This window comes from Anomalospiza imberbis, chromosome 6, assembly GCF_031753505.1.
Source record: "Anomalospiza imberbis isolate Cuckoo-Finch-1a 21T00152 chromosome 6, ASM3175350v1, whole genome shotgun sequence".
NCBI lineage: Eukaryota > Metazoa > Chordata > Aves > Passeriformes > Viduidae > Anomalospiza > Anomalospiza imberbis.
The window spans coordinates 47,839,080-47,853,978 of NC_089686.1; the positions used below are offsets into that span (position 1 = coordinate 47,839,080).

General features: G+C 50.3%; 1 protein-coding gene across 1 annotated transcript; it reads right to left on the reverse strand.

Moving 5' to 3' along the window:
* Positions 1-10,443: 10,443 nt before the first annotated feature.
* On the reverse strand, positions 10,444-12,167 carry CDKN1C (cyclin dependent kinase inhibitor 1C). Its single transcript, XM_068193975.1, has 3 exons — positions 11,469-12,167; positions 11,254-11,380; positions 10,444-11,112 (listed from the first exon to the last, which is right to left on the reverse strand). Exons 1-2 carry the CDS (start codon positions 11,917-11,919, stop codon positions 11,259-11,261), a joined length of 573 nt encoding a protein of 190 aa, XP_068050076.1. The 5' UTR covers positions 11,920-12,167; the 3' UTR covers positions 10,444-11,112; positions 11,254-11,258.
* Positions 12,168-14,899: the final 2,732 nt, after the last annotated feature.

Sequence of the window (14,899 nt, forward strand, 5' to 3'; positions counted from 1 at the left end):
GTATCGGGTGCGTTTTATGGACGAGACACGTTTCTAAGGTGTCCCCCCCGTTACACCGCCAGAGCGGGGTGTAGGGTCGGGGGTGCAGGGGTAACCCCCCCGCCAAGCCCCTATTAACAGCCTATTACTGCGGGTGGGGGCAGGGAAGGTGCAGATTTAAATGGCCTCTCCCCCCTCCCTTCAAACGCAGACAATTTTGATGAGTGGGTTTTTGTCCGGATGGTTTGTAATGGTGCCTGTTTTGGGGTGTCCCGGGGGGTCCGGGAAGCTTTAATTCGCTCACAAAGACTCATTTGCAGGTCAATGCCATGGCACACTCGCCTCTCCCCTTTGCCTAAATCTCCTTTTGTTCCCCATCGCCTGCTCCTCATGCCAGATGGCCGCGGAAAATGCTAATTTTCTCTCTCCCCCCCTCCCCGCCCCTCTTTTCTTTTTTTTTTTTTTTTTTTTTTTTTTGCATTTAATTGCAGCCCTTTGCAGATGGGGGCTGCGGAGTGTGTGCTTCATTCAAATGAGGTTTGCTTTTTGGTTTCTAGGCACGTTTCTAAAAGTCCGATCTGAGTCAGGCAGGGATTAGCTTGACAGGGAAGTGATCAGATTAAAATCCGTGCATGAGCTCGGCCTAGTCCCTCCCTCCCTCCCTTTAAAGCTCTCCTCCTTCCCCGCCGCTTTCCATCGGTGGTGTTATAAGGCTGGATTCGCCGTGAAAATAAATGTTTTCGCTCTTTTTCAAACTTTCTTTCGGAAAGGCAAGCGTTGGTCTTGCTGGGAGGCGGGGAGTGGGTGCCAGCACAGGTCTGAGTCTGTGATGGGGACTGCAGGGTACAGGACGGCAGCCGCCGTCACCACAGCGAGTAAAAGCCCCTGGGGGAACCCAAACGTGTGGTGGGGACGGGAAAGCCACCAGAACAGGTGGGCAAGAGATGCTGGGAGAGGTGTGCCCTCTTCGGGCGTGTCACTCAGTTTTAGTAGGATGAACTTATCCTCAAATGGGATCCGTGACCTTTGAAATCCCTTAAAAACGGTTGCGCTGAAATGCTTGCCCTCAACAAGGGAAAGAGAACCAAAATAGCAAAAATGGGTTTTTTTCCCTCACCTTAAAGGCAGCTACACAGTTCTTGCAGCACTGCCCAAGATGAAACCTAGAGTCCTTCTCACGGAGCCGGCTGCTGATGCACGGGGTAAACCCTGGGTCTGGGCTACTCCCTTTTGTGGGTATTTTGTGGGTACATGTAACCTGGGAGGAATGCTGCTCCTCTTCACCCAACAGCAGGGTGATTTTGCCCCTGGGGTGGGTTTGGCTCCTGAACCTGCAGCAAGAAGGAGCCTTGTTCAAGGCAGGTCAGCCAGACAAAAAATTTTAAGGCACTTCTGCATTTTAGGCGGCACTGGGTTTGGCATTGTGCTCTACAGCAAATCCCTCAGCAGTGGGAAAACCCCAAGGATCTGCCCCATTTGCCAGTGGGGTTGGGTGTACTTTAAGGCACCACAAGGATTTCCAGAAGGACCAAGGCTGGGGGTGTGCAGAGGCAGAGCTGTAGGATGGCTCTCAGTGAAATCAGAGGTGGCACCTTCACAGAACTTGGTAGGTGAGCATTACAATCTAGGCTCACAAAGGTACATGGTGGGAAAAGGAAATTAATGTCTGAAAAGCTTTAAAACTATTTAATAGTGCAGAGTGGCAAACTTAACAGACAGCTTATCATTTTCTGTGCAGTCACAAACCTACACTTGATTTTTCCCAAATGATTTGTTTTGTTACAGCAAGATGCTGACATTTACTCACTGATGTTGGATCGTGTGAATCAACTGCATTGCTTGAGTTCTCCTGACTTTTCTGGCTTAATTAAAGCCAGCCTGCAAACACTGATGCAGGTGTTATCCATCCATGGCTAGCAAACGGCTGGCACAGACACCTGGACCTGTGTCTGCAGGCTGGGGGAGCAGCCCTGCAGCAGCACTTGGCTGTCAGTACAAATTTTTATATATATGTACATATATATGTGTGTGTGTGTATATACACACATATACACACGCACACTTTGAGTATTTGGGTTTTGAATGACCCATCTATTCTGATTTTTGGAGCTTAAGAAAAACACCCTTAAAAAAAATCATTATCATCTGTGACTGATTGTGCCCCAAGAGAAAAAACACAGGTTCAGCTTTAGGAATTTTAGGTGTGAAGGAATTAAGTAATGCCTTTGCCTACCAGGTAGGGTTCTGAAGGAAGGTGGGGAATGTGCATGCCATCTGCTTTTTGTCTCTCTCAATGCTGGGAAATCACAACTGATCTGTTAAAAATGAATTATTATATTATTCTCATATTTATTTATTGTATTGCATTACCCTAATGATTCTATTATTTCTGATATTGCATTACACTAGTTACTATTAACAGCTCATTGTGAATGTATGGAAGAAGGCATTCTCCTCGGGTTAACTAGCAAAAATAAAAGCAAAATTACAGTAGAAAAATATTTAACCCTAGTATCCCTTAAATCTTTAGTAATTATTTATTTCTCTCTCTCCCCTCTCAAATTTGTGTTGGGGAGGGGCAAATCCCATATATTCTGGATTTTTGTTTAAGTTAGGTTTGTTTCTCTAAGAATTCAAGAACATTTATTTGCTTAAAGGCTTGCCAGTAAAAAGGCCCCAGGTCTAATCCCCTTTCTGCTACACACCAATGAAACTTAGGAAACTCTTTGACTATTGACTTTTTCACGTGGAAACCGATCTGCTCAAAGTGAAAAGAAACCATTTCTTGGAGGGGGGAAGAAAAAAACCCTGTGAAACTCTATTTTGAAGAAGTCGTCGTCCTTGGCCTGTGGAGTAGCAGCAGAAGCAAAGGCTTTTTGATCCTCAGATTTGTAAACTTGTAGACATAATAATGCCATTTCTCTAGTGTTAGCAGGTGTCCTGTCTGGAAGTTGCTGCCTCAGCCTCCAGCAGAGCTGGGAATTAGAAAATTGTCTGTCTTTCCTGAACCGTGAAGTGCTGCTCTTAAATAAAGGCCAGGTCAGATGTTAAAGGGACATTCTTGTCTCCTGAAGCCGAAATAATCTACAGTCACGTCAAGAAATGAAGGCATCCTCCTCCCAAAATGGTCAATCTCTTTATCTCCCATTATAGTCTGCAGGGTCAAGAAAAAGCCCCTTCCGTGCCGACATTTTGCAATATTTCTGCTAAGTAATTATTCCGGTTCTGCATAGCTGAATTTTAGGGAAATATGATAACTGGGGAAGTTTTATTCTCTTCCTTTTTCTTTTCCTCCTCCGCCCTCCCTCCCCGCTATCCCTCGTCTGACAGAATAGTTCAGTGAACTTTGATCAAGCTTCATATATAAATTCCGTATTTTCTCTCTGCTTGTTAAATGGAATTGGGATAATTGTTTTTAATCTAGTGTGATGAAAGAGAATTTTTGCACCGAATCCTCGAAATCTCGCAGACAGGCACAAAAGCCAAACCAACAAGCACGTCTTTTAATTTGCAGCTAACTCCTTCTGCTAAGGTGTCTTTGCCCGCTGTGTTTTATGGGTGTTTGCTAACAGCGATTGTTATGGAAATGATCCCCAAATCTCCTGTTGTATCCCCCCGCAGAGGTGACTGCTGCTGCTCGGGGCTGTGCCGCACACCCGAGAGCAAACACGGACGGCTGCTTTTATTTTATTTACGCAGCAGAAAGGCTGCGCCTGCCGTTTCTCGGGGGAGCGCCCAGCCCAGCAGTTGTGCTGGTGGGGAGAAAGCTGCGGGGTGTCCCCCCTCTCCCTCCTGCCCTGCCCCACCGCTCATGGACTGGGCGCTGGAGGGGAAACGTGCAATTTGGCAGGGCAGCGGATTTTGCGTCAGGCAGGTGCCTTTTGCCACGTCGATCCCAAATAATGGGTGCTCCCCTGCAACATCCAGTAAGCTGCATTCCCGGGGTTCCTCACTCGTGCTGCATGGGGTGGTGGGACATCCTGTATGTTTTGGAGAGGAGGGGTGAGAGTCCAGGAAGGCAGAGGGGTGGGTACCACCGCACCCTCTCCTACAGCTCTCCAACCAGAAAAGCATCGTCATAGCAGCTCCTAAAAGTTTGCTCTTGGCATAAAAGTCGGGCCTCCTCCTTTGAAGGGATATGTGTCTGGAGTCCCTCAGTCAGCAGGAAAAAGAAACAGGTTTTGCTTCCTGAAAAGAAGCAAAAAAAATAGTGAACTGGGAGCCAGTATTCCCTGTCCTGCTCACTCATCTGGGTGAGCAAAAAACAAAACAAAAGAAGAAATACAAAAAATCAAAAGATTTTGGGATCACCAGTCAGGAGATGGAATGCCGTACTACACCGGCAAAACCAAAGTGATGTTAACTCGACCCATGTTTGAAAACATCTTGACTGAATGTCCTAAGAAAAGCTGGCTTTGCTAAATCAATTACCAAATGCATGAAAAAAACTTAAGTCGTGCTCATTGTTTTCCAGAATAAATTGCTCTAAACCTCAGTTCCCAGTAAGTCTAAGGCTGCTTGATGTGATCCAAATAGGGACTTTCCCTCAGAACTTACATGTAAAAGCACATGCTGTGTGGGGATGTATTCTTGGGGAAAGGTGTTTTAGGTTTCATTTGTTGGTTTCTGAGGTGGCAGGTTTGCACATTGTTTGCTACCAGCCCCTGCAGACAATGGCGTGCAAGAGTAGCTGTGTGCTCATGTTCCTCTAATCCAGTATCACTCAAAACCAACCCCAAACAAAGCATCTTCCAGCTCTGAAAAACTCTTCTTCCCCCCACCTCATAGCCAGGCACAGAGGTGATTTCCGAGGCTTGCTGTGTGTCAAGGATGGTGGAGACCACAGGCTGGGGCCGGGTGGCTGCACCTGCAGGGGTCTGGCAAGTGGTCAGCAGGGTGAGGGTGGGACTGAGGAGTGACAAGCAGGGAAGAAAAGATCTGGCAAGGTGAAAAGACTTCTCAGAGCTCAGGCAGTGATTTCTGTTAGTGCAGGGGCTTGGAAAAAAATTGAATATTTTTTAGGTTCTTATTGTAGGTTACCTCTAAGACATACTCTGGTGTCATTGATGCGGAGTGGGCGAGGATGAGGGAAGACGAGGCCTTGGCTCTGCCCCCTTGTGTCTGTGCATGATGATAAAATCTTTTAATTAAATGATCGCATTGAGTGCACAGAGAGAACGGTGCTCGCTTTAATGAGCAGTTGCTCAATTTTGTTTTTCTCGACGTTCAATGGATGGTGCTACGTCTTATTAACCGAGCACTATTCAAACCCTGCTCAAAGACATTATTAATGTCCCTAACAGATTTATACAGTGCTGCTCATTGTAGTAACCCAGTACTTTCCAAACATTAACGGATCAAAATATAAGTGATGAGTATTATTATCCCCGTTTAATGATGGGGAGACAAATAAAAAGAGATGGGAGCTAATAATTAATTTGGAGTGTTGGTCCAAGGTACCCCATGGCTATTCCTTTTCATAGCAGGAGCGTCGTCTGGCCAAAACCACATGCAGAGCCAGGCACTGTGACCCTGGCTGCAGCTGTGGATGCTCAGCACTTTCACAGGTCAGACCCCAGCAGCTCGTATCAGCTGGCCAACAAACCTGGGCACAATTAGTGGCTGCTTATGAAAACTTGAAGCACCTGGCCCTGAACTGCACAAAGCCTCTGTTGCAGGCACAGGTCAGGAGGAGCCAACTGCGCTCTGAAGAATAAAAGCCTGCATTGAAGTGTTGGCATTGGATTAAACATGAAAGCATCCTTTAGGTCCTTGCTTTGCTTTCTCTGACAGGAGTTTATCAGGAAGTTTCACCTTTGCTGCATGGCCCAGATCTATTCTCTAAGGTAAAGCACTGGGTGAATTGGGTACTGTGTGTCCTGGGGGAAGAAATGGTGTGTATGGCTGTGAAAATGCACTGGGAGCAAAAGATCTGGGCTGAAATTGTTCAGACAGCTTGTGCACCTCCAAAACTTGAGGTTTTTTTTTTCCCCAGTCCTCCTTCTCTGTGTAATACAGGTGTAATCTGTGTTACAGGGAGTGTCTAGTAGGCTAAAGCAAATCTGGTAGTGGGGAGTGAGTGGTCCTTGATGATGTGGATGAAACCTACTGACTCCTCAGAAGGCCTGGGGCAATTGTAGATCCCACACTGACCAGGGACAGAAAAGAGGAGATTATTGTTAGCAACCACCTGTAAATGAGTTGAGGGGAGGGATAGGATATTACTGGATGAGTTTCATGGGTGTTTGCTGACAGCAGAGATGTGCTGGGGCCAGGCAGTCTCTGAAGGAATGTACAGGGTATAACGGTTGTGGCCTGTTCCCTTCTCTCCCTCCCTTGGTGCACACCAGTAGAATTTTTTGTCATCTGCCCAACCTCTTCCAGTGTACCCCAGCCATGCTTCTGCTCCACCCATGCCTTGTTATCCCCCATCCTAGGTGTTTTCTGGCACTGCCTCCTCATCCTCGTGATCCCATTCCCTGCATTCCCATCCTGTAGACTGGGGCCCACATGACACCACAGATGTAGATGTGAGGCCACTGGTTTTCCAGCAGAGGTGTGGTCATGTGGATTGCAGAAAGCAAGTCCAAAATTTAGTTTGTTCTGTGTTTAAAAGAGTCTGAGTTCTTTTTTGTTTCAGCAAGGCCCGTTTCAGGGCTTTTATGTCCTATACAGCTCATCTGTTTTGGCATCTTTCATTCTCTCTTTTTCCCCAAAAAACTGTTCCAACCAAGGTTTCTTGGAAACACATGGCTAAAAATCCCTCTTGATTTAAAAAACAACGGAATAAACCAAAACATGAAGAACTTTCCATTGGGAATTTCACCACTGACACCAAAAGAGATTGTGTGGTCTTCAGTATTAGATACTTGTGTGTGTGGGGAGAAGATATTTGATTCTTCTCCATCCTCTGGGAGTCAGATATAATCCATCCTTTTGTCTTAAGTAAAGACTTTTGGTTTGTGTTTTCGCTTGCTCTGTTCCAAAAATAATTGTCACAAGTAACATTTCTGAGCAGGTACAGGAGGGGAAGATATTAGAAAACAATTTTAATTTTATACTGTAGCAATAGGTGACAATGTGGCTTAAAAAACCCCTGTTCCCTGAGGAATTATTTTATACTCCCTGGTATTTCATGTGTGTGTATATATATATACATACATATGTGTTTGTGTATATGCTCTTTATATCTGTTTCTTTGCTTTAAAATGGACAATCACTTTTGCATCTTTGTGGATCCTTCACATGAATCTCCCTGTGCAGCCAGCCTACCAAGCAATCACAACTCATTGAAATGTGAATTTTTTATTTCTGCATCAAAACATAAGAAATTATTCTTTAAAAATAATGGGTTTTTTTCCCCCATCCTGTTACATACACCTCCTGCTCATTAGCAACAAATATTTGCTGAAGAAGTGGAAAGCAGTGTTTTGTTTATTTTAATTGATAATAGGACAAGTTTTGGCCCAGAAAGAAAAGTTGTGGCTAGGAAGGAGAATGATTCCCAGTGTCAACCATATGTTGCATTCATCTAACTGAAGTGGCTTAATTACTGGTAGATGTTGCTGAGCTCATAAAGATACCGTTTTGCCAAGATTGTTTGCTGATAATTACATTCCCAAGGAAGAAAAAAAAAAAAATCTGAGCAACTTCCTCCCACCAAGCTTCTCTTCCAGTCTTCCTTCAGCACCCTTTTCCTTTGGATGCCCACCACAGATCCACATTGAGAGATGCTTGTATGAAAAACTTCTGGAGGTCCAGTATTGTTAACGCTCCTGTCTTGGTCTCTCTTGGGGCAGGGGAGGAACTGCAGTAGCCGCGCTCCAAATGCACGGCCCTGCTCCTTGGGAGAGGGAGCGGTGGTGATTTTGGAGTAGATTATTCCTCTAATTGCGTAGCTGGTTTTAGTCTGGGATTAAGGCAGCTCAAATAATGACCTGACTTTTTGTAGCTGTAATGAGCAGCAAGCTCGGTCCTTCAAGCCCCCTGATATTTTGAATCCTTTCCAAAAATATTCCTGTCGTCAAATCCAAAGTGGAATTTGGGATTTAGCGCTAAGGGGTAAGTGGGTTGGCGGTAACAACCAGCAGCCTCCCTCCGCTTCTGCCTATGCATTCTCATGATAAAGGGCACTTTAAAGCCCCTCTGACAATGAATGAGTCCTAGTTAAATATTTCAAGAACTTCTTTACATGGTTTCCCCTGATGCATGTACTGTTGAGACATCTGTCTTCCGTACTAATAAAGTAGTCTAGATTTAAAATGAACTTCATTGGATTGCTTTGAAACTATAGGCACATATGGTTCATAATTAGCTGGATATCTCTTATAGTTAAATGATTTTTTTTTTCTCTCTCGCTCTCTCTGTCGCCCATTCGCATCAATAATAGATGCAAACAAAGTTCCAATTGTTCCCTGTTGCGGGACATTATGTGCCTGAATAAATGGATGTTGGCTGTGTCTACATGGATTTGCCATATGGCTACAAAGGCCGAAAGAATAGGGGCAGTGTGCTTTGTGCCGGGGCGAGGAGGGCCGGCCGAGCTGGGTGGGGCAGGGCGCGGGGGCGGCCGCACACCTTCCCGCACCCCCGGGCCCTCCAGGCAGCCGGAGCGCAGGGGGCTGCGGGACGGGGCCCTCCCTGCTGCGGGCTGCAAGCCCGGCGGTTCCGCTCGGGCACTGCCCGTGGGGCACTGCCCGTGGGCTGGAATTATTTGCTTTAGAGCCCCGTGCCTAAACTGTCCCCGCGGTGAGAGCTTTGCTCCTGAGCCAGGCTGGGCACACCTCGTGGCTCCTCCGGCCGAGGTATTTGGGAGCTCGGAGCAGGGATCTTTCATTGCAAAAAGTCCTATTATTAGTTGCGGGCTGGGACAATGGAGGTCCCAAAGGCACCTGCTTTCATGAAAGCGAGAGAAAAGCCCATAAATCCTGGAGGATCCAGCTGCCTCACTTCGGGTATTGTTGGCTTTCATAAGGAAAGGGAAAAGCTATTTTTTCTTTTCAAAGGGGGGGAAAATCGTATTGAGTCAGCGGCTACTGATGCGGGCGTGTAAAATAATCCCGTTCTGATTAAGCGATCATGGAGCTGGAGGTAATCAATGTTACTTTTAGAGCCAGGAGCGTTTGGCGGCCGTGACAGCGGGGGGAGAGTTTGGGGGAAAAGGGGGGGGGCGGGCAGAGAGGAGCGCTGTGACGGGAGAAGACGATGTGGGTAAACCTTGAGCCTTATCCCTGACTCTCATTCTCTCAGCTCCCTCCCCCCCTCCGTGGAAGTGTATCATACAGAGATCAGAAAGCCAGGGAGTGACGCCCTCTCGGTCCGCCCCAGCTGCTGGGTCCAGTGTGGGGGTGCAGCATTTCAGAGGTGCCAAGTTGGGGAGTGGAATCGGAAAGGCACACATCAGCCCAGTCAGTCCCCACATCCTGGTCCTCCTCCTCATCTGCACTCTCCAGCATCCCAATCCTGCACCACCTGCAGCCAGCACCAGACCTGGGCTGTCCGCCTTTCCGGGGCAGCACGGAGCTGGGATTCAGAGCAGGGCGTGCGCCCCGACCCCACGGGCTGCCTGAGGATGCCACGGCTTTAACCTGCCCTCAGGCCATGGGGACGCGGTGATGCTGCAAAGTGCTGCTGGTGCATGGCTGTGACAGAACTGTCACCAAAGCACTGTCAAAATGCTGGCTGTTTTGTCTCGTGGGAGGGTTTATTTTGTGTGAGTGTTGTTTTGCTTTTTACGTCTTTAGGGCGAGCTGAAACTGCTGCCTTTCCCAGAACTGTTGTGTGTTTGTCCTGTAAATCATTGCTGGGCAAGAGGTACCAGGAAGTGTTTCCCTGCAGTGGCCAGGGCTCTGGGCTCCGGGCTGGGGAGTGAGGGCCCGCGGCAGAAAGAGGGGGAGGGGGGAAGGTTTGCACAGCCACGACAGGGGCGTCCCCGCCGTGCTGAGTGCGCTGGGGGCCACGGCCGCACGCACCAGTTACCCCCGAGGCTGTCCCCACCAGAGGCGGGCAGCGGCCCCAGCCACGATGTAGTGGAGGGGGGCGCCCCAGCCCAGCCGGGCTCCTCGAGGTGGGGCAGAGACAGCCTCGGGAAGTAAGGGTGAACTGTTAAAAGTAACCATTACAACGTGCCGAAAGGCCGAAGGCAGGGTGTGATGAAGGGCGTGTGCTCCCCTCATGCTTGGTTAACTCGGGCAGTACTCAGGCGTTTGAACTTGTTTTTAAGGGAGAAGCCCTCCTTTCCCTCCGAACCGCACGCCCGCTTTTCGCGGCGGGGCGCTGGGGGGGCAGCGCCCTGCCCGTGGCGGGGTCGTGCTCCGGGGCTACCCGGGGCCCCGCGGCGAGGGAGGACCCCCTCCACCGAGAGACTCAGACTGGGCTGGGCTCCCCCGCCCAAGCCGCCGGGGCTGTGCCTGCCGCCCCCCTCCCCCCTGACTTCCCCTCCAGCACACACCAAGCAGGCTTGCGGCCGTTTCCTTTTATTTAATTTTATTATTGAAGTTGTGGCATTATTTGCTATGGCAGTGGTACAGACCGGCTCAGGATCCATTGAAACAGATTTGTCTTCAAGTAAAGTCTAAAAAATATTTTGATTCATAGCTACATCTTGTGAATGCAAAAAAAAAAAATTCCACTATAAAAATAAATTTACATTTTGTGAATAACAAAAGCAAATATAGTGCCCTTTGGCTTAACCAAAAGAAAACAAAAGACTATTGGATGTCAAAGTTATCCACGTTTCTGACATAAATAGAAAATATAAGTTAGTATAACTCTTAAAAAAAGTTCTGTACAAATATACAGTTGTTTTTTTAATTTTTCCTTTTTTTGCACTGAGAGCTCAGCAGAGATTAAACATTTCTTATAAATGACTTTTAAAGCTTTACACTTCTGGCCAGTGTACTCACATTAGGCATAATACATTTCTATACAGAACGTCATACATTGCACTGTTGTACGATAACACTGCTCCGTGCGCGGCCGGCGCTGCGGCTCCGCTCCGGCTCCCGCTCCCGGGCCGGGCGGGCGCGGGGGGGTCCCGGCTCGCCGCGCCGCCCGCCCCGGCCCCCCGCGCCTCCGGGGCGTCGCGCCTCCCGTAGCGGCGCTCCTCTCCCGTGGGTGCAGTAGTGCAAAACTCTGGAGAAGAACAAAAAGGAGGAGGAGGAGGAAAAAAAAATAAGCAGGGAAAAAAAAATACTGTCGTGGTATAGGAAGTGACTAAGAGATCGTGGCAGAAAGCGCTCGGACAGCTTTGCCCGCTCCCGGGGCGCGTCTTACCTGGCTCACCGGAGCCGCTTGCGGGGGGTCTGCTCAGCCGGTACGGCGGCGGGGGGCGGCGGGCAGCCTGCGGGACGCTCCGCCGCCGCCTTGGGCTCCGCCGGCCTTTTTCTCCTCGCGAAGAAATCTGGATGGGGGACCGAGAGGAAAGAGGGGTCCATCAGCCACTGCGGCGGGACGCCCCCCGTCCCCGCGCTCCCCGGATCCCCACGCACCTGTGATGCGGGCGGTCGGGCCCCTCCGGCGGAGCCGCATGCCGCGGTGGCGGGGCGCTGCGCGGTTCTCCCGGCTCAGGCGCCCCCCGGGCCCCTTGCCGGCGGCGGGCGGCGGCGGCGGGGAAGGAGGCGCCCGGACGAGGGGGACGCGGCACCGTCCCACCTGCAGAGTCTCCCGGTAGAAAGCGGGCACGGCGCCGGCCTCCACCTCCTCCCAGCGCAGGCGGCCGGGCCCCGGCAGCGGCGTGTCGGTTTGGAAGTTGTAGTCCCAGCGGCGCTGGTCGTCCTCCCCCATCTCCCGCAGGCGCTCCCGCAGTTCCCGGCCCAGCTCCTCGTGGTCCACCGGCCCGAAGAGACTCCTGCAGACGGGGCTGCGGCCGTGCCCGACCAGGGCTCGCCGGGCCGAGAGGCGCTCCAGGGCGGCGGCGCCGGAGAGGTGCACGTTGGACATCGCCGGCGGGCCGGGAAGGCGTGGATGCCCCCCCGCCGCTCCTCTCCTCCCGTCCCGTCCGCTCGCTCCTTCGCTCTCACACCGGCCCTGCCTCCCGCCTTTGAACCCCTGCCCCCGGCCGCTGCCTTTTAAACCCCGCTCCCCGCGAGTGCGAGCAAAACACCATTAGCATAATAGTGTTTCCCTGCCGCCGGCCCGCCGCGATTGGCGGGGCCCCCCCCGGCCCCCGGCGGCAGCGCGGCTGCCCGCGCCCTCCATTGGCTGCGCCGGGCAGCGCCGCGCCGCCGCCGGCCGCATTGGCCCGCACTGGTCCGGCCCGGCCCCGCCGCGGACCGGGGGGGCGGCCCCGGCGCTAGCCCGGCCCCGGAGGGCGGCTGCCGCGCTCCCCGCCCGCTGCTGGCCCCCGCTCCCTTTGTCTGCTGCCGGCCGCAGCTCCGCCGCCGCTTCCAAGCCGGCGACGTTCGGGGTTGTTTTTTTCCCCCCGCTCCGTGTTGCCTTTTCCGCGTGAAGGATGCGTGTGGGAGTGTTTTTACTATTATTTTTTGCTATTATTTTGTTTGGGATTCTTTTTTTTCTCCTCGAGGAGTGTCGCCAGTTTTTTCAGCATCCGTGGAGCGCGGGGGCTTGGGGCGGGGGAGGTGATGCGTGTGGAGGAAAATGGGATCGTTTCTGGCTTGGAGATTTTTATTACACTGCTGCAAAACAAAGCGAGATACTTGCAGATTTCAAAACAAGCTGAAGGCTATTTTTAAAAATAGGGCTTCTGAGCTGCATGGAAGTAATAACTTGCAGCCTTAGTGAATAAAAGTACATGAAAACCACAGCATTTTCCTCTCCTGACTTTAAAACCCACATAAAATGTGTTTGTTCACTGCAGATGAACTAATCTCGCTATTGTGTTGCCAGGGATCAGCTGGCTTGTGCTTTACATTTTCTGCAGGTCACTGCAATCGTTGCCTTTTGTTGTTTTGGGATGGAAGAGTATGAAAGGAAAAGAAGGGGGAGCATAATTGACACGGTGCTAAAATTGGTCCTAGAACATCATCACAGTGTTGATGCGTGTCTCAGAGGGTCATCATGACAATGACTTTTTTCATCTGCAGATAAGGGGAAAGATGAGTCTTTTTCACGCAGTGTGTTTGGTGACCCCCTCACTCATGTCCCTATGGCTCTTGCCTTTGGGAAGTTCAAACCCTTGAGCAAAGACAACTTGGATGGTTTTATTTCCTAGAGGGAGTAAAATTAATATTAATTCCTAGGATGTGCTGGCTCTGCAGAGACTGCTCCAGATGCCTACTTGCTGCAGGGCTAGAGGGGTTGCAACTTTAGGCCCCATAGGGCAATGGTGCCAGCAGGTAGGTCTGCTTCAAGGAGAGAGGCATTTCTCCTTGCATCCATGGAAAGGCCTTGCCAGGTACACCAAAGTAATCCATGGTGTTTCCACGTTTGTCCCACCTCTGTGACAGAGCAGCCCTCCAGCACTGCTGGGGACCCTCACTCCAGCACTTGCCATGCCAGTGAGGAGCTTGTGGCAGCTGGGACAGCCCCCACCACCTCTCAGGTACTGCACCTTCAGTACTTCCAATGTACTTCCAAAGTCTGCCTGCACCAAGAGGTACCAGCAATGCCTGTGGGTTTGGACCCATGGACCCGGGGTTGGCTGCTGCTGGCAGAGAGAATGTTGGAGCCTGGTTCACTGCACAGGAAGGATCTATCCATGCTCAGGCTGCTGAGCAGTGAGATGCCATGACAGGTTTGATCTCCTGAAGTTATTTCCTGATGTTTGTAGGGTGCTCGGCGGGAAGTGTCTATAGCTTGGTGATGGAGAGAAGAAGATGCAGCAAGTGCCTTCAGGGTGCAAATTCCCATTTGTTTCCTGGGCAGGCATGGAGTCACATCTGGCAGAAGATTTTGCTGACCAGTGGTACAGACAGACCACTTTCATGTCACTAATGGTGATAGCACTGGTATTTTAAGAAATGTGAAGACTTTTTTTTTTTTTCTTTTAAAGATGCCTTGTTCAGATGTTATATTCTTAACAGCCATTCTCAGTTTCCCAGGTGAGCTGGACAACCTACCCATGTGGCTGCTTTAGGTGAATATTACCCCACTGTCCTTTCCATCCCAAAATGGCCCTTGAAGATGGCCATATGGAGGTCTCTTGGCCCCAAGGTTATAACTTAGGGAGCAGCTCATGAAAAGTTCCTCATCACTAAAAGCACATCATCCTAAAAAGCAGGAGGTGCACATCATTTGGGCACGGGTTTAGCCAGGAGAGAAGGTGTGGGTCTTGCAAGCTGGGATGGTTGGAGAGTGTGGTGAACATGGCACGGTGTTCACCTGGGGACTTCTCTCAGCAGCCATCAAATGCATCTCTTGGGATATAGGTTGGGGTAGTTCTAGGAATAAATGTGCTGTGCAGAGAAAATAATTTGAGGTCCCCAAGAAACCTGCTGGAAAAGTGCCCTCTATTCAGGACTCGAGCCAAAAGGCAATGGTCAGGTCCCTGCAGACAGGAGTTCTTTGTGAGGAGTCCTCGCAAACCTGCTGCTGTTCTCCCCCCATGCCAGCGAGGCCAGCGGCCGCCTTTCCTGTGTTCTGCCTCCTCGATTTTAGACATTGCTGCCATGAAAGCTGCACGAGCAAGATCCCCCGCTATTTGCGAGATGTGGGCGTGGCCTCTGCAAAATCCACGTTGTTGTCCTTCCAAACCCTTTCCAGAGGTTAGCCAATATTTACACAGTGCTTGAAGGAGGCAAGGAACGACGGTTTCAACGTTCAGGGGTTGCCTTGTGTGAGGCCACTTCACCTTCCAGCTCACCTGGAAGGTAAAGCAGCTCAGGTTTGAGATTACTACCCTTGTTTTTTTAGTTCAGCTTCCTCACTGTTAATGCTCCCTAATGCTTTTGGCTCGATTTTTTTTGTCCCACTATACATTTAGGTTTTAAGGTGGTAGTGACAGTCCTGGTCACTTTCTGCT